Source organism: Carassius auratus, chromosome 50 (assembly GCF_003368295.1).
Source record: "Carassius auratus strain Wakin chromosome 50, ASM336829v1, whole genome shotgun sequence".
Taxonomy (NCBI): Eukaryota; Metazoa; Chordata; class Actinopteri; order Cypriniformes; family Cyprinidae; genus Carassius; species Carassius auratus.
The window spans coordinates 11,320,706-11,346,532 of NC_039292.1; the positions used below are offsets into that span (position 1 = coordinate 11,320,706).

The 25,827-nt window shown below is 38.1% G+C and overlaps 1 protein-coding gene across 1 annotated transcript in view; it reads right to left on the reverse strand.

Moving 5' to 3' along the window:
* Positions 1-507: 507 nt before the first annotated feature.
* Positions 508-25,827, reverse strand: part of LOC113067014 (OTU domain-containing protein 7A) — a 65,077-nt gene continuing 39,757 nt past the window's right edge. Inside the window, exons 4-13 of the mRNA XM_026239190.1 lie at positions 22,813-22,995; positions 22,368-22,586; positions 21,165-21,266; positions 20,865-20,992; positions 18,082-18,194; positions 14,308-14,435; positions 13,978-14,127; positions 5,364-5,478; positions 4,560-4,644; positions 508-4,260 (exon numbers count right to left, since the gene is read on the reverse strand). Of these exons, the coding sequence (XP_026094975.1) occupies positions 2,743-4,260; positions 4,560-4,644; positions 5,364-5,478; positions 13,978-14,127; positions 14,308-14,435; positions 18,082-18,194; positions 20,865-20,992; positions 21,165-21,266; positions 22,368-22,586; positions 22,813-22,995 (2,741 nt within the window). The 3' untranslated portion in view covers positions 508-2,742. The remainder of the gene's footprint in view (positions 4,261-4,559; positions 4,645-5,363; positions 5,479-13,977; positions 14,128-14,307; positions 14,436-18,081; positions 18,195-20,864; positions 20,993-21,164; positions 21,267-22,367; positions 22,587-22,812; positions 22,996-25,827) is intronic.

Consider the following 25,827-nt stretch of genomic DNA (forward strand, 5'->3'; position numbering starts at 1 on the left):
GATTTGTGTTTTAACTCTCAGGCCTCTATAAAAATCTTTTGTGTGCAGTATGCAAAGAATGTCTGTCTTAAGTGAACATACTGTACAACACAACAGAGAGTTCATTGTTAGGACGAGACTTTTCTGGCAGATGTTAAGCAGGTGACCTGTGGGGCAGCTGTTTGGTGCTGTTTTTCATGCTAATGCCATGGTCCACGACTGACAGCGACTACTGCAGGGATATAGAAGCCGAAAAGCACTAGATGCAAAGTTATACACCTAAAACTACACCTAGATGCAAAGTTTTATGACTCTATTCCAATTTTGCGGGCTCAATCATATGAGAAGCCAGACATTCTAATGTGGGTGTTTTATACTGTAGACTGAAACAACAGCCTGGGGCCCTGCTCAAATTACAGAACTTTGAGGGAAAACACACACACACAGACACGCAAGTCTGCTACCACACAGGCACACACCTTTCTTCCGCAGAAACAATTTAAAGAACCACACAGACACCATAGTTAACAATAAACTAATCTTATTTTGTCTCTTTTTCTCCTGCTATTTACATTGGTAACTAATGTGAAAATTAATAATTTAAAGTAGTGTAAAACTCTCAAATGAATACAAAATCATATTTTACAATTCTAAAACGGTGAGAGTCCATGAGCTTGTCGAATATAAAGGAGGGCGAGGAAAAGCAGGAAGTTGGGAAGTGAGGCGTGGGAAGAGAACAAAGCAGTGGACATCCTTGGCCAGGAAAGACAAAACACTTATAGAGACACACAGTTTGTTACCTGGACACCACCACACAACAAAACACAACAAGCGCTGCTCTTATGGTAATTTTGTCCATGTAGAAGAAAAGCACTTGATTTGGCCTTTGCTTAGCAGAGGCACACAAAGTAGCTAACATGCTAGTCACACTAGTTGAATTGATTGGTGCAGTCATCTGTAACATTCAGATTTTCTAAGCACATAATGAGAATTAGCGCTTCAAACAGTTGAACAGGTGTATGTTTAACCAGTTAATCAGTTAGCAGATTAGCATGTTGTTGTCTGTGATGGTTTTTGCACTGCTGTGATCAATATATATATATAAAAAATATTAAATTAAAAAAACAAGTAGGGTTGTACCACAAAATGTCAATTTTTACATTTAGAGATTTGGTTTGGTAATGTGTCCTAACCAGTCATGAAACAAACTGACACAGAATAAATTAATGAGAGATTTGGTGCAAACTAAAAACTTTTGACATTTATGTCCATCGCTTGGTTTCACTGCATTGCTTCACCCACCGTACAATCTCACAGGTCTATTAAACATAAAATATTCTGATTGGCAGTGATTTTTTTGTCACCGAATTTTCGTTTTCATTATACACATGAACATTTCAGCTACTAACATTCCACATTGCATCTAGTTAGGACATTTTATTTGCACTGCTATGTAATCTATGAGTCAAAAACGTAAAATGCTTTCAAGAGGTAGATTTGTAGCTTTTAAATATCCAATTTTACATTTATAGATTTAGATGCTTCTACAGTATGTATATGATCATCACAAATGGGGGGTTAAGAGTAAAATTCCTGAGGACATACGAAATGGAGGTGAAGGACCATTTTTGGTACATTAGAGGCTAGCATGGCAGTGAGTGTTAAAGAATGTTGATGAGCAGTTGCCAATTTCTTATAGCCAAGCTGTGCCATCAGTGAAAGTATAAAACAGTTGACAAACACAGTTTCATAAGCTTTCCAACTTTAGTCCACCGCTGAAGCATATAAGGGTTTGCATTTCATACACACATCCTAAGGTAAGGTGGTTCTTGTATTTTAGCATTCGCTAGCATGACTGTGTTATATATTGCAAATACAGAAAGCAATGAATGGAAGTCAAATGCTTACTGTATCGGATGTCAAGTTTAAGTAGCACACAACAGTGAGGTTTCATTTGATATCATGATGAAATGCAAACCCTCCTATGAAGAGGCTTTATATTACAATATAGTACATGATAGAAAGTCAGTGTTTACACTGTATATACACACTCTGATATTCCACAAATTGAATACTTTCCACTATTATAATCCCTATACAGCAGACCTCTTACAATCTTATCTATATCCCGTAGAATCATATGGGGAAAAGTAGAATATGGCTGACGTCATGAATGCATAGATAAAAGGGGGAGGGTTGGTGGTTGTTACCAAACTTATTGCTTTCAAAAAAATAACAAATAAAATCAGAGTGCTGAACAGTGCATCTCCCTCCCATTTAAATTATTTGCAATGCACAGCAAAATCAATGTTATTGGATATTAAGATTCCAAAGAGCTATGCTGCGAAGTATTGCATTATAATGACCTCTAAACAGAGTTTTCTCTTACATGATTTGGGAAGCTTTTCATCTCTTTCTGCAGGTACAAGGAGCTTTACGACACAGACTGAGCAAAATGCACAGACAAGAGCTTTTACTCTAAAACAAGTAAAAGTATGAATTAAAGTGGACATAGGACAAACAATAACACAATCTCTGGCCAAAGCTGTAAACTGATTCTGGTTGCACTTCCTGTCATTGTCAAGCAGTGTTTGTTCACTATTAAGAGTAAAATAACAAGAATGCAAGGAGGCTGATCTTAAATATAGTAGGAAAATGTTATGCTAGTTCTTTGTATAGCTTGCGAAGTGCAAAAAGGTGGTGTTGTTGCTGTTGGTTTCACACACATTGGGGGTGGCTATATATGTGTGCGCATTTGCAGGTCTATCCTGGTCGGTGCACCTTTATCTCTCGTTCCCTGCGTTTCAGCTCCTCTCTATAACAGTATGAGCAAAAGTTCTCTGTCTCGGGTCGGCCATAGAAGGTGCAGTTGTCCCTCCTGCAACGTTTCTGCTGAAAACAGTACATTGGGCAAACACCACTTTGCCCTTTGGTTTTGTCCTGCCCCAGCCAGGCATGGGGTGCTGGGTCCTCATCTGCAAACTCCAGACAGTCCCGGATATCACCAGTGTTGAAGCCATTGGTATAAGTGTGGGACTTATGTTCCCCAGGCATGTTGTACGGGAGGCTGTCTATGGTATTAATTGTACGGATGCCAGACATGCGGGCTGGGCTGTAGCTCTGAGAGGACAATGAGCGGTTTTGCTGGGGGTAGGTAGCACAAGTTTTGAGAGTGCTGACCATTGGCTTGTAGGACTCCTCTTGGTAGCTGGATGACTGCACATTGACATCCCTGAGATGGATGACACTGTGCCTCTGGATAGGTGGCGTATGGCTATAGTGAGCTGAAACAGGGACTGGTCCAGGTTTCTTAGCACCGTTACTAGGGGAGGAGAAAGGGACAGGGGACATGGAGGATCCTGGGATGGAGGCTGGGATGGGTATCGGGATAGGGGAAGCAGCAATCTTTGGGCTTCCCCTTTCTTGGACCTTCACACCCTGGGAAGAGTTATGGCTAGTTTGCAATAGCGGTGAGCAGCTCTCGGGTGGAGAGCTATCTGAATGCTCCCTTTGGAAAGCACTCTCCTGTTCAGGCTTCTTTAGTGCCACCCCATTGGCCTGAGGCTTCTTCTCAGTCTCAGATTTTCTCTTCTGTTCCTGCTCAGAACTGAAGCGTTCTTGGGCACTGCTCAGGTAGAAGCTGATCATCTCTTCATGGAACTGGTGTCGGTGGCTGGTGAGCAGCAACCCAGCAAAGATGAATTTGCGCTCACCCTGCATGGCTGCCCGAAGTATGTTAAGGCTGAGTTTAACATCTGTGCTGTACTTCCAGTTGTCCAGTGTCCGATCACCCGAGTTTTTGCCTGATTCTGGCAGTCTCTCAACAGGTGAGCTACCAGAAGCACGGTCTGTAGGAGAGGGACTAGTTGTCTTTTCTGAGGATGATGTGCTGGCCGACTGGCCTGACTCCTCTTTGCTCCCTTTTCGTGTTTTTGAGTCCTTTTTCTTGGATTTCTGCTCTCCGTTCTCTACCGTTCTACCATTTGTTAAAGTGGACTTGCTGATCTTCCCATGAACAAGTCCTCCAAGGCCACCCATATTCTTCTTAAGTTTGATACCCAGAGTCTTGCTGAAGCTGCCCAGTTTGTTGGCTACTGAGTCTGCTCTTGTTTTGTCTTTGTCCTTTCGCTGCTTGTCCTTGTCCTTCTCTTTACTCGACTTGCTGTTATTGATGTTGGAGTTACTGCAAACAGACTCCCGGTCTGAATCCATGGATTCTGCCAGAGACTGTACATCCTCACCTGCAGAGGCAGTGGGCGACTCGGGCTGAGCCAAGGGAGCCTGTAATACAAAGATCAGCCATGAGGACTCAGAACTGTAGTCACCTTTAGCTAATGCTGTTCTCAAAAAACAAACAAAAGGGAAACAACCATGCTCCTGGAGGGCTACCATATTACAGAGTTTAGTGCCAACCTTAATTAAACAAACCTAAACCAGCTAGTTAATGTCTTCAGTATTACTTGATATAATACTTGACATAGCCAGGTGTGTTGGAACAGAGTTGGAAATTAAGTCTGCAGGAAAGACCCCAGGAGTAGGGTTTGCAACCCCTGTCAACCAATAAATGGACAACCACTTACCCTTGTTTCAGAAGGAATTCTAATCCATGTTACATTCATGTAGTTGTGCAGAAGGTTTAGTTTAGCTTCCAGTGATAAAATAAGACTAGTGAGAGAGGAGAATATAGTCAAAAATCTCTTCTAAAACCAAATTTGTAGCTCAAAAGGTTTATCAGCTCGAATGAGGCATTGAATATTCTTGTCCCGTCTTATGTGCCAGTGAAGGAATGGAAGAAATTACAAACCATTTGAAGCATGCAACTAGGAACTCAAATCAGTGCATAAATCTAGTCACCAGAGAATGACAGCTTGTAGTCATCAGTCCATAATGAAGCCAATGAACTGGGGGCCAAATCATTACTGTTACTTCAGTGCAGATGTTTGTTTTGGGTCTCTGTTCTTATTTATTTATATGCTTCAAATGCCTGACCTCTGCAAAGTTACTCAGATTTGAAAACGTTCTGCACAAGTCATCTTAACCATAAGACTAAATGCAAGAATATGCAACTGATAAAAGTTCAGAATATGTACAGGCTTTAATGACCGAATGAGTCTTAAAGATATGTCAGTCAAGAGCCGATCGACCTTTGTGAGGATAATGCAGCCTGGTGCCATGTGCTGAGTCCTTCTGGAAAGATTTAGCCCATCTAAATCCCTCATATGGTAAAGATAACTTATAGATAGAGGCTCTTGTTTGGCCTCAATTGACCTTTGTTTTAATTACCCCTCATTTAGACTAGTGCCTGCTTACATGTTATTAATTTAATTTAGCTAAGCTTGCTGTGGGGTAGATGGAGGATGAGAGAGAGACAAAAAAGGTCTTACTTTGCCAGCTTAGCATTGTCATTGTCATCCCTCCCCCACTCCCAGTCCCTCCCAGGGTCCACCGCGAAGTGCAGCGCTAGCAGCTTGTGCTCGGAGTCGGTCAGTGGGATGACGGCTGAAAGGGAGGGACAAAAAGACGAGAAGAATGATTTTGTGGATCTGTTCAAAACCAGGTTGCAACCAGTTTCCAAACAGATTGAAGCAAACAGTGGGTATAGTTTTAACTGGATACTAAGACTAGGTAAGAGGTGTTCTTGTTTAAATTAAAGTACTTTAATTATTAATTTAATTTAAATACTTTTAAAGGAATAGTATACCCAAAAATTAAGAGTATGACATTGTTTGATTTTACTCATTGGTCTATTTCTTTTAAAGTTTCTCTTTCACTACAAGGAATGACAAAACTGCAAAAATTAAGAGGAACATCAATTGTACTTCCATGATTCCAACACCCATTTGACAGGAAAAACATTTCAACATTAATCAAGTGGTATGTTAACCATAAGTTAAAAGGCCTGGTTTCCTAAAAAGAAAATATCACAGCTACTTCTCTTTTCCCATCACTGTACCTGTTTGTCATTGTACCTGATTAGACTTTTCAAAGTACAAGCACCGGACAGAATGGTAGGGAAAATAGAAAGTGGGCGATTCAGTTCTAGTGACTGTTGGAAAATATAGCATGTTTGAACAGAGGACTTTTCAATCCCTTCTGTCACAACCATACACTCATAAACCTGCACACACTGATAGAACAAACTGTCTTCTCTCCTCTCCTCATGAACAGCCTGCCATTTGCCAGGTGACTGCTGGGTAGAACTCACGGTGTACCAATGATGAACATACTGCTCTTCGATGACTCATTTAAATGACACTACACAGAGTAGGAGTGAGAGACATCGAGTCACAGTAATGAATAAATGTGTGTGTGAAAGAAAGAAAAGGTCAAGGGGAGATGAAGTGTTTGTAGTAGGGCTGATAAAAAGTAGACAGGGAAAATCTAATCATAATATGGTTATATAAGATTATTATACCACAAAATTTACAGATACAAATTTTTTTACATGATTAAATACTTTACACATTTTAAAAATGACATGATCACACACACACAAAAAGCAAATGATACCAGATATATGGATTGAGGAACATTTTTCAAACCTATTATTTACAAAGAAAATACATAGCAGTTCAAATCACAATATGTCAAAAATAATCACTTTTTTATTATTATGCAACCATAGTGTGTAGAAAAGTGTACCATTTAGCCATTTTCCACAGTAAGGCATGAGCATTCTTGAAGCATACTTCCTCCCTGTTGAATTTTCAATCAACACATGACTTTGCATCCCACCCGTGTCTTTTAATTCACAATTCTGGCAACAAGAAGCGTCAAAAATGTCCAGCTGCTCTACTGAACATTCATACAATCCAGTCCACGCTCTAAGATTTTCCAACTTTAATTAACTTCAAGCACATTTCGTCTTAAATACGTACCTTTCATTCAGTTTGTGAAAGTAAAAAAAAACAAAAAAAAAAAACCAAAGGAATTATCATCAACAATGGAACAACCAATTACAGCCATGGAATTACAATCTGTATTGTATCATGGTACCAGCACAGAACATTTCTGCAAGGATTTGGTGAGGATGACAATAGTCGACAACTACGAACAATGGGTCTCATTCACTAAATATGCGTAGGCACAGATTTTTGCATGAAATGTGTGTACAGACATTTTCACGAATAAATCATGATTCATCAAAAACTTTCGTACTAAAATATATTCTAAATGTATGAAAAGATTCAAGAACAACTTATACCACACGTACACAATAATCATGTACAAACGGGGGCCTTAAGCATGTGTTAAGAACCCTATATAATTAGATGTTATTAATAAATTATAATTACAGTTCCAATTATATATATATATATATATATATATAATATTAGAGTTCCAAACAATAATCACCTGATCTATCCTTATATAAACGGTGATTAATGTGTCTCATCTTGTGCTTAGAGGCATGGCACACTTGGTACTGCTTGAAGACATCGCGGCGCGTGCTCTAAGGAGAGAGCGTGTCTTTAGAGAGCGCACAGATATGTTCGCTGAGAGTGACGAATGGCTGTTCGGTAGCTTTAGGTTGCCCAGAGAAGTCCTCATTGATTTATGCAACTCACTGGAACCACACCTGAGCCACATCACTAACCGGTCTCGCCCTATACCACCTTATCTCCAAACCTGTGTAATAACCCATGCTTCTTTTTTACCTGTGTCCATTATGCCAGTGCATACACTTTTAAATAACAAATAATTTTTCCTGGCTTCCACCTCCGACAGCAAAACCTCACGTTCATTATCGTTAAAGTTATTTTTCTTTGTCTTTTGTTTCGGTGCCATAATTGTCTTTCTCTGTACAAGTGCCTCATTGTGGAAAGCCCTTATATGGAGCTGGTTTGGGCATGAATTATGCTAATTACTGACCTCGTGCACGCGGGCACTCATTTAGAAGACTCCAAATTCACTAACAGAAGAACGAGTTTAAGAACAAGCTCATGTGCGTACGCACGTGTTGTGAATTAGGCGGAAAGTTCTCGTGAGAAGTTCAAATGTGCATATAAATAAGAAAATTGTACGCAAAAATTTGTGAATGAGACCCAATTTCTCCAATAGAGCTCTGGGAGTCGAATCAACCAGCACAAGGATGAATCATCACAATTCAAACTTTGATTTGAAGAAACAAATTGAAAATGGTGAGGTACAAAAAGGACAAATGAAAGATTTCGATGTAACCTTCAAAGGCAGAATGCATTTACTGCAAACAAGGTTGTAACTGCTTTCAAATCAGAATGAAGCAAACAGATGCTTAGATCAGACAATTTTAGGCTTGGTACTAATGCTGTTTACACACCTGGCTCATTTGCCATATTTGTTTTGGAACCTGGCACGTTTTCTTCCTTAGTACAATTGCTTTAGGCATATATGAACATATATGAATATATGGCATATAGTCTGTCCTCAGGATTATGGGTAGTGTAGTTCTACAATAGGAATTTGGCAAATAAAAATAAAGCCAATATAACTCTAACCAAAAAAAATATATCATTGCTTTGCAATCTCAAATCTCAAATACACTATTTTTCTTTAATGGGAATTTTGTTCCAAGACCAACAAAAGTTGATCCAAGAAAACATCTAAGCTGCCAGAATCATTCACTCCAATCATGACGTTCTTTTCACTGTTACTGAAACATAAACTGCTGGCACAATTGAAGCTATGAGGGGTTTTTTTCCAGCATTTTGTGGGTCAAATTCTTGGGGAGTCACACCAGGACAAGAAAGAGCATCCAAAGTCCAAACTGAAAGAAATGAAGGTGGAATTCCCAAAGCAGAGCACATACTGTACTGTTCAGAATAACACACAAAATCGTACACGTGGGCATGCACTCATACATAAACTTAACCAACAAGTACCCCATTGTGTTCGCCATCACACACAGATACAGTTTCCCACCAGAGCGGGGTCAGACGGTGAACGCCGGAGCTATGTGGGGTTGTGTCCCAACTCCTACATGCAGCTGTCCTCCCTTCTTTGGCCCAGCATACACACTCACATGCTTCAGCTAGCACTGTTGTTTCTATTTGGGCCAGTTCCAGGTCCAAACACCACCACTGCCAGTTCTACCCCGAGGGTCTAAAGCATAACGTATTTTGTATCCCTTCTGGCAGGTGTGCAGATCTGTCCTTGACTGACCTGCCTCAACCACATATGTTCAAAACCGTGAAGTCGAGGCCCCTCTCTCAAGGAACAAGGGGTGTCGATTCCTAGAGTATTTGTTGGTATTTGGTACCCCTGCATTGTCTGTCTGTTGTTTTATCCGAAATACTTTGACTGGATAAACATGCAAGTGATAATGGAGGAGTAATCAGGAAATAACGAGACTGTAAATAAGGTCTTTCGCTGAGTGCTGCGGTGATAATTCAAACAGAAGTTGTTGACAGACAACATTGCTCATGGAGTCTGACATGCTACATTACAAGAGCATTACATGCAGAGCTTATTCCATTGGCATGAGGGGGAGGTTGATGTATGCCGAGTGGGTTCCTGCACGGCATGGCACCGCCTCAGGAAAGTTAGCCAATGAGCGGGAATAACTGTCATGTGAGGGATGTGTGATATAATCCTTTTGAGAGTGACTCCCAAGGCATTATTTCCCGGGATCGTTGTGGTTTTCTTGACTCTCCCCCCTCTGGTGGGTGATATCAATCACTGCAGTTGCGCCCACTGAGGAAAACAATTAGTCCGCTTTAGTCACGCAAACCGTGCTTGTGCTTGATGAGGTGTGAATTCAGGAGTTATCATTCCCAGTTGTGTTTTTTACAGCTACTGTGAACAATAATCACGCAGATAAACAAAGCTTCGTCGTGGATCTCCATAACATGCGTGGGAATGTGATTGCCTACACATTTTCCAGAGCCACATAAAACATGCAAACTGTATACGGAAAGATCCGTAGGCCTCCTGATGCTTACGGCTGATTACGATGCGAAGAATCTGGATGTTTTTAACCCAAGCTTGGCGTGAGAGTTGGTCATGGCGCAAGAAGGTTTTTCATGCTTTCAAAATGAAAATGTAAAAGCTGGCTGCTGAATGCCAAAGAAAACAGAAGTATTCGTAAAGCTGGGCAGGCGTGTCTTAAAATAGCAACACACGTTTCCTATTGGTTGACTGCTGTCATAATAAGTGAACCACAGAAAAATGAAGGTGCATTAAAGCAACACTAGAATGGCACGTCACAGGGAAACCATTCAGTATGTCTGCAATGTGCAGGAAAATCTTGTGGAAAAAAACTTCAAAAGGGCCTTAAATCACCAAAAGAGTTTAAAATCAGTGACATATTACAATTACCCTGTGGTTAAAGAAAGATTACAAGTGGAAAAAGAGAAAAGTTGATGAAAGATATTTGACCACATTTTGTTCTCCTTCACAAATACTTTTAGCTAATCTTAAAAAACAGGGAAAGGTTTTGCTATCTGTATAGTGACCAACTGATGATTTCATGAAAGGGGCTAAATGACATTTTATTTACAAAAAAGGCAAAAATGTTCCTGTAAGCTGTAGAGTCACAGTGTAGCAACTGCAATTAGCATAAAATCAATGTGAAGTCCCTACAATTATATAATACTAAATGTGTGTGCAAGCGTGAATAAAAGTCTGAAGATTCATTCTTTTTTTAAGAATGACAAGAATAATGAGAGCCCAACGTAATGTAAACTCATGTAAAGATACCATGAATTTTCTCCTGTGTTGGCACATTTCCTATTTTAACAGGAAGTTTGAGCTAGATATACTGAAAGGCTTGTCCCTTTTATTTTTATTTTTAAAAAGTTTGAATTCATGTCAAAGCTGTTACTGATACTATTTATTTATAAAATATTTATTGCTAGTCAGAAGAATGTGGTATTAAGGTGTGGGGCATTTTCATTCTAAAGGACGAGAAAAAAGAAAAAAAAAAAAGCAAAAGAAAAAAGAGACCCGCCCACAAGTGCAATATGAGTCACCAATATTTTTGGAGACAAAAGAGAATGTGCATATATGCTAAAAACAACTTATTTTAATAACTTTCCTAAATACACTAATATATAGATGTTTGCTTCAAAGCTAGCATACAACGAAAGCCACAAGAGAAACATTTCACAGGTCTTTTGACACGACTCTCTCTCTCCCAAACACACACACAAGAGTCTCAGTGTTCTCGGGAAACCGCTGACACCTGAACACACACTGGGCAGACGGGCACTCCCTGGCAGACCCCAGCGGAAGATCCGGGGAGGAGGGGTATCACCCACCAAGACAGCCACACAGAGACAGACTCTCCGTCGGGAAGTGGAAGAAGGGAGCTAAGGGTTTAGGAGGAGCAGATTAGGGTCTAAACCACATGTAGTGGGTGGCTTGGACTGATCTGCACTAAATGGCAGAGGCCAAGCGGTTCTTTAGGAATAGAGAGGGAGAGAAAGAGAGAGCGAGAGAGAGGGGGTAAGTATAGAATCAGGGGAAATGATTCAGACGGAGATGCCCTGTTGTGTGAGTGTGTGCATTTGTGTAAAGGAGTGGCACATGTGTATTTGAGGCCTCATGGCGCTAACCGTCTCCAGACACGCAGCTACAAATGACCTCATCTGGCTCTGAAGAAACTAAGGCAAGCGCTCCTTCATCTCAGTGTAGCATGAGCATTGAAACAGAAATATAGGTACTTTTGGAAGATTTAAATTTTGGGTCCTGACTTAATAAAAAAATGGACCTATACAACTTGTGTGTGATTTTCATACTTGTTAGACTTCAATGATAGTTTAATTTTACCATACAAAACTGCAATTACTTTTATAAATTAATTTGCCATTAGGTCATTCTAAAGGAAAGTTTCTAACCTGTCAAAACTTTATCAGACAAAGTAGCTCAGGTCGCCGGTTGGTGTCTTTAGTTTAAAATGTACTAAATGTAATTTACTTTTATGTCACTTTTATACTGTATTATATATAAATGACACACTTCAAAAAAAAAAGATTGTAATCGCCCAGTTTCCTGTATAGATAAATTACACACTTCACAAAAAGGTGGAGGTATTCCAGACGGGAGTGTGCAAGGTGTTTTTCTTTTATTTTCCGAGTAGCCAATCATTCATATCCTGGAGAAATATGACTACAGTCAAGGCCTCTAATCTGTCAACAACCCACTGCTTTAAACCGACCACATGCTTTTGGGGTCAATGGGTACGTGAGGGTATGCGAGGAGGAACCTGTGGCTAACAGAGGAACAGCGCGCCATCTAGCGGGATAAACACTCAACCAATGGTTCTCTATGTCACCCAGACATGTTATTTACATAAACTACAGACAATGCTGTCTATATTTATTTTATAGTACAAAATATGGCAGGTCGATTAAGTTCTTTAGGGGGTTATTTATTGTCAAACTACCATGCAACTGAGGCTAGTTGTCAAACTTGTTCCCTTTTTTCAAATGAATAAAAAAAAAAAAAAAAAAAAAAGAAAGAAATTAACATTTTCCACTGTTATTACAGAGCATGTTTTCATAATATATGCGGCAAGTTGTAATAATGGAACCTGCCAAAATAAAAAAATCACAACACTGCAAAAATATATATATGAAAAAAAAAAAAAAAAAAAATCAAATTATATCAATTTATATCAAATTACTCAATATGACAACTAGCCCCAGTGTCCCCTGCAATATTCATTTGATTTTTTGTGGTGTCTAAAGCCACAGACAAGGTTTTGCCCATCCTTGGCAGTTGGTGTGTGTTTGTTCCTGGCAAATGGCCTGACTGTGAGACAATTGAAGTGTGTGTGTGTGTGTGTGTGTGTGTGTGAAAAGAACAGCTTGTACTGTACTAACAGCTTCAGTGAGTCAGTGAACCGGGGCTTGGAGAGAGAAAGAGAGAGAAATACACATGCATGGATCTCTGCCTGCATTCCCATTCAGCCCTAGACAACATCAGCATGTTGTGTGTTGTTTTACGCTCAAACTGGCACCACTAAAGACTTCTAAGAGGGATAAGCACATTATAGTGCACATAACACTATACTGTACGGATTCACAAGATAGACCATAATGGACTAATTCAGACAGACAGCTAGTAATGTCCTTAACTGGGAGCCAGGCTCCCTGGGAGAGTCTGAAACAGTATATTAAACAGCATAATTGCTTATTTTTTTCTTCCTGTCTCAATCTCTGATCGACTGGAGTCTACGAAGTGTGCTTTTAATAATTGATCAAAGGTAATTAGATCAGATGCAGGTCTGCATTATTCATTTAGCACGAAATGTTTTCAAGTCCATTCTTTGCCTTAAATTTCTAGCTAATTTTAATGGAATGATTGAATCCGCAAACAAAATAATTACACTTCAGGGTTATACACTTAGCTTACATTCACAACTGCATACCAATATGATTTTCATACTAATTCTACAGTATACAAAATGTGCATATTATGCAAATTTTCAGCTTTTATGGATTTTAAGAGTGACGAATGAACCTGAAGTAATACTATGTGGGAATTTCAACATTACATTTTTTTAACAAAGACATTTTATTATTAAATGTAAAAAATTGTCACTTTAATCTAATCAAATATATTAAATGCTACAGATTATCACAACATTATAATGTACATTATAAAAATGGTTATTCTTTTTTTTTTTAAGTTTCTAAGGTTTACATTTAACAGTGTTATTATTCATGAGTATTAAAGGTAATCAAAATGTACAAATATGTGAAAATAAGCATGCACAATTAAATATCCATTATCAATACTGATACAGTTTCTCCAGATGTGTCCATTTTATTGCCTCAGACTTGACTAAGTGGCTTGTATTTACTTCTCAACAATATCTACAACAAATTTTAAATTAGTTATGTTCACTAAATGATTGACTGTAAAACAACATCTACTTAGTATTCCAGCCCTAAAGCATCCGACTGGAATTAGCTGTAAAACCATTCGAGTCTAGATTGGATTTTATATCAGTTAGACCCTGGCTGTATCATCTCATTATGTCATTGTTTGATTCAGTCTGCTGTGATTGTCTACCTTGCTCTCTCTGCTGGTCTCTCTGCTCCATGGACACCAGGGCGGAGAAGTGGGCCTGGTCATAGGCCAGGACCAGCGGTGAACAATGACAGCGGTTGGGAGGCACCTCCAACGGCAGGTACAGCCCTCCAAAGGGAATGGGTGCAAAAGCTGCAAGGTAAGCACAACAACAACAACAAAAAAGGTTAATTTGTCTGTACGACACTTCACTTTATCATTTTTAAATAGAAAACACTATAAGGCCCCCTAGTGGTATGGATAAAAACCTACACATATTCTAGCTGGAAAAGCTAATGTGGTTGAAGAGAGCTGTTGGATTGGGAGTCTTACCTTCGCCTCCAGAGTCTCTGAGCATGGTGTCAGCGATCACCACGATAGGTCTTCTCAGAACATGGGCCAGTACAAACACATGGAACTCCTCCAAGCTCTCGTAAACCGGGTCTTCTGAGTTATCCACACTACAGGAGACACATACACATGCAGTGACATATTTGACAAAAAACAATAGAATTCTTTGTTTATCGGTGCAAGTAAGAAAATTAAACCAAGGTACAGCAGCTTCCAATTCACCATAATTTTACCTCTAATGGTTCACAATGAATATAAGTAAGCTTTAGACTTCACCTAGCAGACTACATACAACTACATTAGATACTGAAGGCAAACATTTGGATAATCATATTTTCTAAATCCTTTATAATGAACTACGCCTGCATTCAGAATCGACTACAAACACAAGAATTTGAAAGAGAAATAAAAAAATATTTGAGCACTTATCAGTACTAACCTCCAAACCACACACACACACACGAAACAGCTATGCTGCTTTCAGAAAACAACCAACAAAGTCACACACACACACACACACACACACACACACACACACACACACGCACACACACACATATATATATAAAACAATATAAAATATTGCACCTAATTATGTCACGAAAACATTTTAAAAGTATCAAATTAAAATATATCAAATAAAGTATTGATATAAGTTAAAAAGAAAGCATCTGTTCTAAACATTCTTGTCATATTGTGAGAGTCCGACATAATAAAAACCTTTCTTTTTCTATTGTGCATTCCAAAGCTTTTAACAGGCAAATCTCTCCAACTAATATCCTTCATGCACAGTACCATCACTAACTGGATTATTTATCATCAAGAAGGGTTATTTATTAATGCATCCCTTAAGTTACACTGTCTTTTGAAACTGTACTAGACTTTAAAATACTGCATCAGACTTACTAAACATTGCATATTACATTTATTACCTGAATAAACTGACAGTTCAATCTTTCGGTTCTTTTACACAAGTCAAAAAGGAGCCAGTTCATATATAGCTCATTATTGTGAGAGCACACAAAACAGGAAGAAAAACAGGAAGCTATATTTTCCAGAAGACTCTGTCTGAGGCATGACCTGAGACCTGGCGGTTAATGCTTTCACTTCCAGTCAGTGTGACTTCAGAAGGCAGATTAAAGGTAAGGGGTAAGTTTCCTCCTGAAGCAAGATTTGGTCGAAACTCTTTCAACCGCAGTGCTTCAGTTGACACTAGTGAGAGGAGAAACCAAACCAAACTGCTGTCTGCCAGCGCAGAGTTTCCACTACGCTGATCTATGACCTGAGATAAACTGATACACGCTCAGTTAAAGATTAAATAACTTCTGCAGCACCAGCATCACCAAATGGAACTGCAAAAATATGGACTGTTTTCAAACAGGTTACCCGAACACTTGTGTTGTCTGCCATTGGTCGAGCAAACACTCCAAATGATTGCTATTGGCTGAGCCAGTGTTGCTATGCTGGGCTGGTCGGAATACTCAAACAACAAAGAAATGTTTTGAAAACATTTCCCTTTGAGAGGAATCAGCCTACAAGTGATTTATATACCGTATTTTCGGGACTATAAGTCGCACTTTTTTTCATAGTTTGGCTGGTCCTGCGACTTATAGTCAGGTGCAACTTATTTATCAAAATTAATTTGGCATGAACCGAGAGAAATGAACCAAGAGATATGAACCAATAGAAAACATTGCTGTGTCCAGCCGCGGGAGGGCGCTCTATACTGCTCAGTACTCCTGTAGTCTACACTGAAAACATAGAGCGCCCTCTCGCGGCTGTAGACTGTAATGTTTTCTCTTGGTTCTTGGTTCTAAATAAATGCGACTTATATATGTTTTTTTTCTTCATCATGACGTATCTTTGGACTGATGCGACTTATACTCAGGTGCGACTTATAGTCCGAAAAATACGGTATGTGTCTCTGCATGTAAAGTTGAGAAAGAAAAAAAAATTAACAGTGAAAAAATACACATTTCATATTTAAGGTGAGTGTTTCTAGTTCAATGGCTATAGAAATACAGGACAAAAAAACTTAAACAAAATGTGAATTGTATTCTCTAAATTCACTACAAATCTTACAGAATTAGTGCTGTTTAGAATGGAACTAGCATAATATTTCTACACTACATTACACAGTATATACTGGATATTACTTTAGAAATAAAAACATTATACAATAACAAGAAGGATAAATTCTTCAAACATTAGCATGCTACTTTGTTGTTATCATTTTGGAAAAGAAATGGATAGTTCCAAAATTTTCCTCACTCTCAAGTTGTTCAAAACCTCTATGAGTTTCTTTCTTCTGTTGAACACAAAGGAAGATATTCTGAAGAGTGTTGAGGTGCAAATACATTAGGGCAATGCTGCTATCATTGACTAAAACAAAATATGATTGTTAATTGAAGTAAAGCTAATGTTGGATTAAAAAATAAATAATAATAATAATAATAATAGAAATGTTGCCTGGAATAGGCTGAAGTACTTAAAAAAATAAAAAATAAAAAATAAAGCTCAAATAAAAATACAAAACAAAAACTAATAAAAATCACTATAGCATATAATATTTTTTTTAACATGAATTAAACCTCCTCGGTGTTACATATATATAAACTATAATAGTATATAGATAATATTAAAGCAGAATTGTGATGGACACAGATTTTCATTGTACCGGCAAAAAACATTTTTCTAAATATATTTGTTTGTTTGTGTTCTTTAAAGTCACACAGGTTTGGAAAGAAATGATGATAATAATAATAATAATAATATTATTACATTTTATTTTTATGTCTTTAATAATTTAGAATTTTAAACAATTATTATTAAAATAAATTCCCCCCCAAAATCCAAATAGTGTAAAATATTTTTTGCAGCCCGATTACAAAAATAAATTAATTAATTAATAATAATAATAATAATTACCCCACTGGAAATGGGAGGTCATGTCAAGCACATTGCATACAGTGTTTCACACAGTTGCTTCATAAAACACAATTTGGCCACTCGTTCGGACACAGAATTCAGAAATTGTGCATACTGTGCACAGTACACGTAGTACACAGTAGACTGCAGAAAGAGTAGCAGTGTGGCAGTTTGCTATTCTGAATAAAGACAAATATAAAGTAACACTAGGTGGCAGTGTCACACTTTTAAATGAACCCCAAGCGATTTTTCAACTATAAAATGAGCTCAACTTCACTGCATTCTTCTCCATGCATTATACAATTCCTGCGTATTAAAATGGGTTCTTGATGGGTTCTTTGTGTGTTAGTTAATGGCGTAGTGTCCATCTAAAGATCATGTGCTAAGTGAGGATACTGGATGGAGTTGATCTCTAGTAGACTCTAATGGCAGTCTGAATGCAGTGTGAGTGGGTCTTTGCTGGGAACAGCTGGGACATCCCATAGTTTGCTATTAATCTGATTGCATTTTTTTCTTTTCTTTTTTTTTTACTTTGAATTTGGAAGTGGAAATTATTTCACATCACCTATGACATACTGCCTTGCAAAATTTATATACATAGTAACGTGTATATGCGTGTGTTATGATGGGTTAACGTGCGTAGGAAGCTGATATGAAGAGTTTTTTATTATTCTGTAGCATAGCATTCGATGTATACATGCTTACACAATTTGCATAGGTTGAAGTGTTTGTTAAACGTCTATACAGTAGGTGGGAATGGAAAGATGTGACATAACAAGATGTAACTGTTTGTTTGTGAGTGTGTGTGTGTGTGTGGGTGAGCATTACCCTCCACTGGAGTTGCCGTTCTTGCTAAAGTGTGTGCGCGGCTCACTGGAGGCCAGCTTCAGCAATTCGTTCCACTCTCTCTCCCATTCCTCCTCAGTGTACACCAGCCCCGACTAAAGAGAGAGAGAGAAAATATCGCTGATTTACAGCGTTTCCCACAACATTACTTGCAACATTTTCACTTGATATTACACCACAGATGTCCTATTTTATATCCATCACACCCATCTAAAACCGCCAGAGCTCTTATTATAAATAAATACTTCTTGTTTATTGAAAACCCATTAAGCTCAAGAAATAACAAAAAATGAACAATAACAATAACAAATAATAATAATAATAATTGAATACAAATATAATTAATACACTTTTAATATTTTTTGTATGCATATTATATAGAGATATTTGTATTTATACTGTGTCTTAGATAGAAAGACAGATTACTGCTATGTATTAAACGTTCTTTTAAAAAAATAGGCAATTTATTTACAATTTTATAATTTTATAATCTTAATTAAATTGTGTACATATAAGTATTGTTTTATTTTAATATATAATTCATATTTATTTAGTAATTTAAATTATGGAAACTATTTTGAAAATATTTTTAAAACATATTGGGAATTTTAGATGTGATTTTTAAATTTAATATCCTATTTTACATAGTTTCTATTAGTAACACTAGACTAAATGACTACTTCATACAATAAATGTGTGATTAAATCAAATACAGGTATCGGTATTTGTTAGTAAATAGAAAAGCAGGAGGTTACATAAACGTAAGTGAAAACCTCTTAACGTATTGAACAAATTTACATTTTTTCCTCTACACAAGCTCTTTTTTTCAGTTGTATAGACGGTTTTATATCAATATGCACAAGTTCTTTAGGAAACATACCCACTCGCTCACTCTCCTCCACCTCTCACACAAACATTTCCACCACATCCACACCCACTTGGTTTATACGACTTTAAACATTGATACTTTGTTCAGCAGAAGCTGATTCAAGAGCTTCAGGCCTTCAGGACAATGAATACAGTGCAGCTAATAAAGAATTCAAGGATTTGCTATCGATCACAATGCTGATTTCCTGTCCTCCAATATGCTGTTACAGAAAAAAGCTCTTACGCTAAAAGCTGTGGAGGAAATACACAAGCTACAGTAATCTGCAGAGGTGTTTATGGGGAGAGCCATAATGAACCGCAGGTTAATGTTTACGGATTCTTACCAAACTGCTTAAAAGAAGTGCATGTATTGTGCTTGTAATATCTAAGTAGGCACCTAAAGAAAGAAATGGAGGACTTAAAAGAAATATGCCTTTGTAAACATGTGCCTACATGTTTACACAGGCAAATGTACAGTAGCAATACATTTTTGCATGGTTTATAAGGACAGTTTGCGATTTATTTACATATTTAATAAATCAAAACAGCATGTTTGAGAACCTGTGTAAAAGATGCTAACACGGTAGCAAAAAGTTAGCAGGCAAGTTACAAAATTGAAAAACAACAACAATAATAAAATAAAAAGTCGCTCAAACCTTATTAATTACGTTTAAGTGGGCAGCTAAGAAAACAAAACATTGACTAAACATGCATAAACGTGAACCAATAAATACAGTATTAGCATAACATGCATTGCTGCTATTCAGTACAGTGAGGAAATAGGCAGTTTATCTATGGAAAAAAAAACTTAGTGGTAAGTTTATGTTTTGAAGTTTAAATATATCATAACAGTATTTTTGGTCATGTTTGAGTAGTTGTGTAACAGATGCTAAAATACTGACCCCCGCACATGACATGCAAGAAAAAATAAATAAATTGTGTGCACGATTTACTAATTCGTTCCCTCAATGTACTAAAATGTGCACACGATTACTATATCGTTCCGTCGATTTGCTAAATTGTGTGCACAATCTACTAATTCATTGTCTCGATTTATAAATCGTGTGCATGATTTAGCAAATTGAGAGAACGAAATAGTAAATTGTACGCACAATTTATAAATCGAGGGAACGAAGTAATAAATCGTGCACACGATTTTGCCTCAAAAATTTTTCCTGCATGCCATGTGCGAGGCTCTGTACTAACATGCTAAAAAAACAGATGCTAAAACTTAGTAGGGTAGATACAAAATGTAAAAAATAAAATATGTCAGGGAAGTTGATTAAACTCTCATCTTCTGATCATAACAGAAATGTAAGCGATTTAGAACAGAAGAAAATTATAATAGTAATAGTAAAAAATGATTAGTATACGACATGGATTTTTACTATTTTTAAGTCCAAAGTGTATATTAGGTTCTATGTAAAGTGTGTGTGACATAAATGTAATCATCAGCATAGTTTATACGTACTGTACATGGCAACCCAGATTTTTCTCTCACATGCCACTTGATTTTTTTTTTCTCGCACCATAACCGTAGTTTGTCCACAAGGTGGCGACACTGAGTTGTTGTTTTACAAAAAAAATATAGAACGAATGAGACAAAGCAACAACAAACTACTTGAGAAGCAACAACAATTGACGCCAATGTTATGTACTTGCGTGAGTGGGTTAAGACATGCACACAACTCCAGTTCAATACAGTACAAAGATTCTTTTATCGCTCATAACTTCTGAAGAGAAATAGCTCAAACAGTGGACCAAGATCGAACATTTTAATGCACACGGATGTCATTGCACGCTATCAAGTGGAGTACACATTGAATGGTGAAGCATTTGGATACATTCAGTAGAAATTCACACCAAAACTGAGTATGATTTGCATGTTAGCTGCCAACCTCTTTGTTCTGTTGAGTCTGTTGCCACCTCCACCTCCTCTTCAGAGCTTCTCTCTCCGCTCCGCTCTTCATCATGGCATATAAACTCTTCCTCAGCACCAGATCCCGATCATGGAAGCCCCACATTCCTGGAAAACACGGATAGCAAGACACATGACACCATATTAGAGAGAAACAAACAACAGTGAAGTGATTCTATTTAAAGGAACATCACATGAAACCTGAGAATGAATGCTTCTCTCTTGTCCAGATATTGCAGGTGTTCGTGTAATACATGAAAGTGAATTCTGAAAGTCTCACCTAAAGAAGCTGCATGCAGAAGACAGTTGCCGTCTCCTGTTGTTGCTAACGGTAGTAGCTTCTTACAGCTGGTGCACATGGTGGACCACCAGTTTAATCGACCTACAGTTTAAACACACTGACATTACTCAGACATGGACTAATTAACTCCATCCAACATCCCATCGCACTCTTGAAAACTAAAATCAATCTTAAACCTTAAGATGTTTACTAGTCAAACTGTCAATTATCTTTATTTGATCGTCTCAGACACTGTTTGATGGTTTGTGATTGTCCTAGCATTGGTCAATTGTGATTATTCTGTTCATTTTGGGACCTGAATCCAAAATACGTATTTGTTTAGCTTAGTTATGATGCATAGCTCACTAAGCAAAGCTTTTTTCCTAGCATGCACTGGAAGAATAAGCAGTCCTCTGCAGCTCTCAGCCCTGAGGCAGTTTGAACTGGGCATTGACCATTCGCCCACTCTTTTCTCTGGAGCTGGCGAAGCTCATCCCGGGTGAACATCAGAGCCTCAACCCTCAGCCCCTCTTCCCTCTCTTGGGATAGGGTCTTCCTCCCACAATCCAAAAGCATTTCCAAATCCCTGAGGCCATGTCCAACCTGCTAGCATTTCGCTAAAGTATTTAGATTGCACAGACTGGAAATGTGTCCTTGCAATACTTGATCTTTTGATAATTATCAATCTAGTATAAATGTAGTTTAAACACATGTGCCAATGTCTTAGAAGCTTTGAATTCATGTTGGTTTCATGATTTTATATCACTTTCAGCAAACTAACCTAACCATAACGAACCTTTTCTAACCTATGACAGCCTTTGTGAATGGGGCTACATGGATATTTACTGTTTTTATTTATTTATCTTTTGATTGTACTCCACGACTTAAATTTGGAGGACAAAAAATATTTTATTATTACTTTATTATAATAAATATTTGACTAAATATTGATGAGCAATGATGGAGCATAACTGAATGAACAGATAGATCTGTTTTCGGTTCGCTTGGCTTTGCTGTTGATTCCAGATGAGGGATTAGTTTAATTCTGTTACTGCTGTATTGTGTTGACTCTAGCAATCGAGTTTTATGCAATCTAAGCTGACATTAGTACTGATCATAAATCTGTGTTTGCCATCACTGCAGTGAAGGGCTAGGCCTCGGATCCACTCCACCACTGATCTGAGAGCAGCGTTTGGCGCTCACCGGCCTGCTCCAGGGCCACCATGGTGGATTGTTCAATGAGGTCACGCTCAATGAAGCTGCGGAAGTCCTCGCTGTACACGCTCAGGTCGGGCAGCTGGAACGTGTAGATGGGCATCTCCAGGGGGAACTGCTCCCTGGCACAATCCCCTGTCACCTGCAGCCGCGCCAGAGACATGATGGCAGAGCTGGCATGGGAAATGCCCCGGGACAGACGCTTCTCTGGAAGAGAGAGAGAGAGAGAGAGAGAGAAGAAAAATCTAATTATTTATAAATATTCAACCATTTTTCCTTTCTTAATAAATGTTCCAGGTCTTGTTAATTATTTGTTAATCACTACTGCAGAAAATAGAAAAACAAGAAAATATAGGACATGAATTATGAGAAAATATTGTGAAAACACAACAATAAATCTCGACAGGAGGAGTTGTTAGAGAGCTTCGCTCACCCTGAGTGTTGTCCTCTTGTTTCTGGGGGCATTGCTCATGCTTGCTGATGTGCTGCGGGGTGCTGCTACGCTCCGGCTGCTTGTAGTAACGGCCCTCGTTGAAGACGTGGGGCAGGTTGGCAGTGTGAACCTGTCGGAGCTGCTCATAGTCATTGAGAGCGGCGCTCAGGTCCCAGTTTTTGCCTGGTCCACCAAAAACAACACAATTCAAGATACTTGGTGAGATTATGCTAATGCTTTAGCGTCAACTGTCATGGCAGAGGCGGAGAGAAAACAATCTTGCTGGAAAAGTTAAAGTGAATTAAACTGTCGGCATGTTTGTAACTATGTAACTTTACAACAGCACATGCTACAAACTCTATCACCCCCCTCAGGATCATAGTTTGTTAAAAATGATAAGGTATTCACACACATGCTCTCAAAACAATGATATGCACCAAATATACAATCCTTATTTCTTTGTTAACACTGATAACTTTTTAACCCTTTAACTGTCACCCTGTCCCGTATACAGGATGCCTATATTTACTTCACTATATTACAATTAAATCTAATCTTATCTTGACAAACTATTAGGGGTGTAACGATACGCGTATTCGTATTGAACTGTTCGGTACGCGGTACGCATTATGTATACTGAACGGTTCGTTGGACTAATTAATTATATAAAAAAAAAGAGTGAGAAATATAATTATATGCATTCAACAAGGTAGCCCAATAACCCAAACGACGTAACAGGCAACGCCCCTGATACTCCCGAAGAAGAAAAAAACACCAACTTATAGTTATATGTTTATGTTAGGCTACTCAGCAGGCGGTCGCTCACTCAGTACGCGCTGAAGGCTCGTTGCAAAATAGCCAATGCGTTTAACAGACCAGAAAAAGAAGATCCTCCAATAACCAACAGGTCTGGTGTTTGGGTGCACTTTGGATTCCCTTTAAGCTATAATGGTATAATATAATAAAGCTTACAGGGAATCCAAAGTGCACCCAAACACCAGACCTGTTGGTTATTGGAGGATCTTCTATTTCTGGTCTGTTAAATGCATTAGACATTTTGCAACGAGATTTCAGCGCGTGCTGAGTGAGCGAGCGCCTTAGGGGCCGTTTACATATCGTGCTTACAAACGCGTGGAAAACGCTAGTCGCGCCGCTTTCTCCTCCTTTCCAAAGCGCTCGGGCAGAAGCGCTCATGAGGCGTCTGTCTTTGCTAAGCAACAATGACGTGCTCTCTCCACGAGACGCGGAAATTTCAGCAAAGGATAAATGGATTTGCAGCTCTAAAAATCGCTTGCAGTAGCTCTGCTACTAAATTTATTTCAAAATTGCAATCCATATACAAATATGATCAGCTGTTCCTTCATCTTGGCTGAGCTTTCAACGTTGTTACGGGAAAGGATGAAGCTGATTGGTTAGTTCTTGTCACATGACCCGCGGTGCGCTTGCGGGATTCTGAAAAGTTGAGATGTTTTTACATTTTGCTGTATCTAAAACGTACCGAACCAAACCGTGACATCAGTGTATCGTATCGAACCGAACCGTGAATTTTGTGAACCTTTACACCCCTACAAACTATATATCGTTGGAAAGGTCTAAAACTCCCAAATATATATTTTACCAATGTTTTTTGTAAAAAAATATGTAGGAAAAGTAATAGATTATTTCATGACAAGAGTGCCCCCTCAAAAATCTACATTATAACAGGAGTTTTTAATCTTTGTTAAAAAAAAAACTTCTTCATTGCCTTTTTCTCAATCACATTTTAGAAATTATCAGAAATTATATATCAACTGAAAACATAAAATCTCAAAATTCTTCCTTTAAAACCCATTTTAGAATCAGACATTGCATTACCATGTAAATGGTACATAAATATCATGTTACAAAATGTTTTCATTCATGAATTATAAAAATGTAAGTTTGGAATCATGATCTATAAAGTCTATGTTCAAAACTGTGAGTGACAGTTTATGCAATTTTCAAGGAAACAGGATGCAAAATCAGACTATAATAATATAATACACAATATGTATCTTGCTTAGGCCAAAAATTAAGTTTAAACAATGTTTCCATGCCCACTAAATACGAGGTCATTGTTAGTGAACATATCCCGGGCATCCTCTTTCATTTCACCGAGCTACTCTTTGAGTGCACATGCCAACTCCCATAAGGCTTTTCAATCGAATCCCAACCACACCACCTGCCAACACGAGTGCCACAAAACACTAACAGTTCACATCAAACCCTAAACAATGGAATCCTACTTCACATCGAGCCCGATAGCAAAGAGGGACAAAGCGCTTGTGCTCTTTTGAGAATTTGATTAAAAAAACGAGGATTTGTTTTTGGCTCAGTTCATTCTGTCTACAGATAGAGAGAAAGTTCATACCAAGCAAAATGGGAGAAAATTCACAGGAACGACAAAGAAGCCAAACCCTCTAATGTGAAATGACAGTCACCTCAAGACTCGTACACACACACACACACAGCTGCTTCTATGTCCTCCAGCGACTGTCTTATCTCTGTAACCTAAAGGCCTTGCAGGGATCAAAGAAGCAGGTCTGTCTAATCATCTACAGAGAGTTGTGTGTGTGTGTGTTGCCTATGCCGTGGAAGACAAATGTCTCTGCAAGGATACAAGAACCTGAAATCATCAACATAATGTACAATTTATTTTAGAACATACTAAATAATGTACCATGTCCCTAGATTTTAATACCTAGAATTTAATGCCTGGAGATGCAATTTTTGGTAACACTTTAGAATAGCTACAACATTTCTCTCAATTAAATTAATTAGCTGCTTATTAATAGTTAGTAAGGCACAGGTATTGGTAATATAATTGGTTATATATTAGAGATGTAGAATAAGGCCAAGTAGAATAAAGCATTAATATGTTCTTAATTAGCACTAATACATGGCTAATATTCTAGTAGTGCGCATGCTAATAAGCAACTAATAGGTCTTACCTATTCTATAGTGTTACCCAACTTTAAAATAAATTTTTCATGTAAT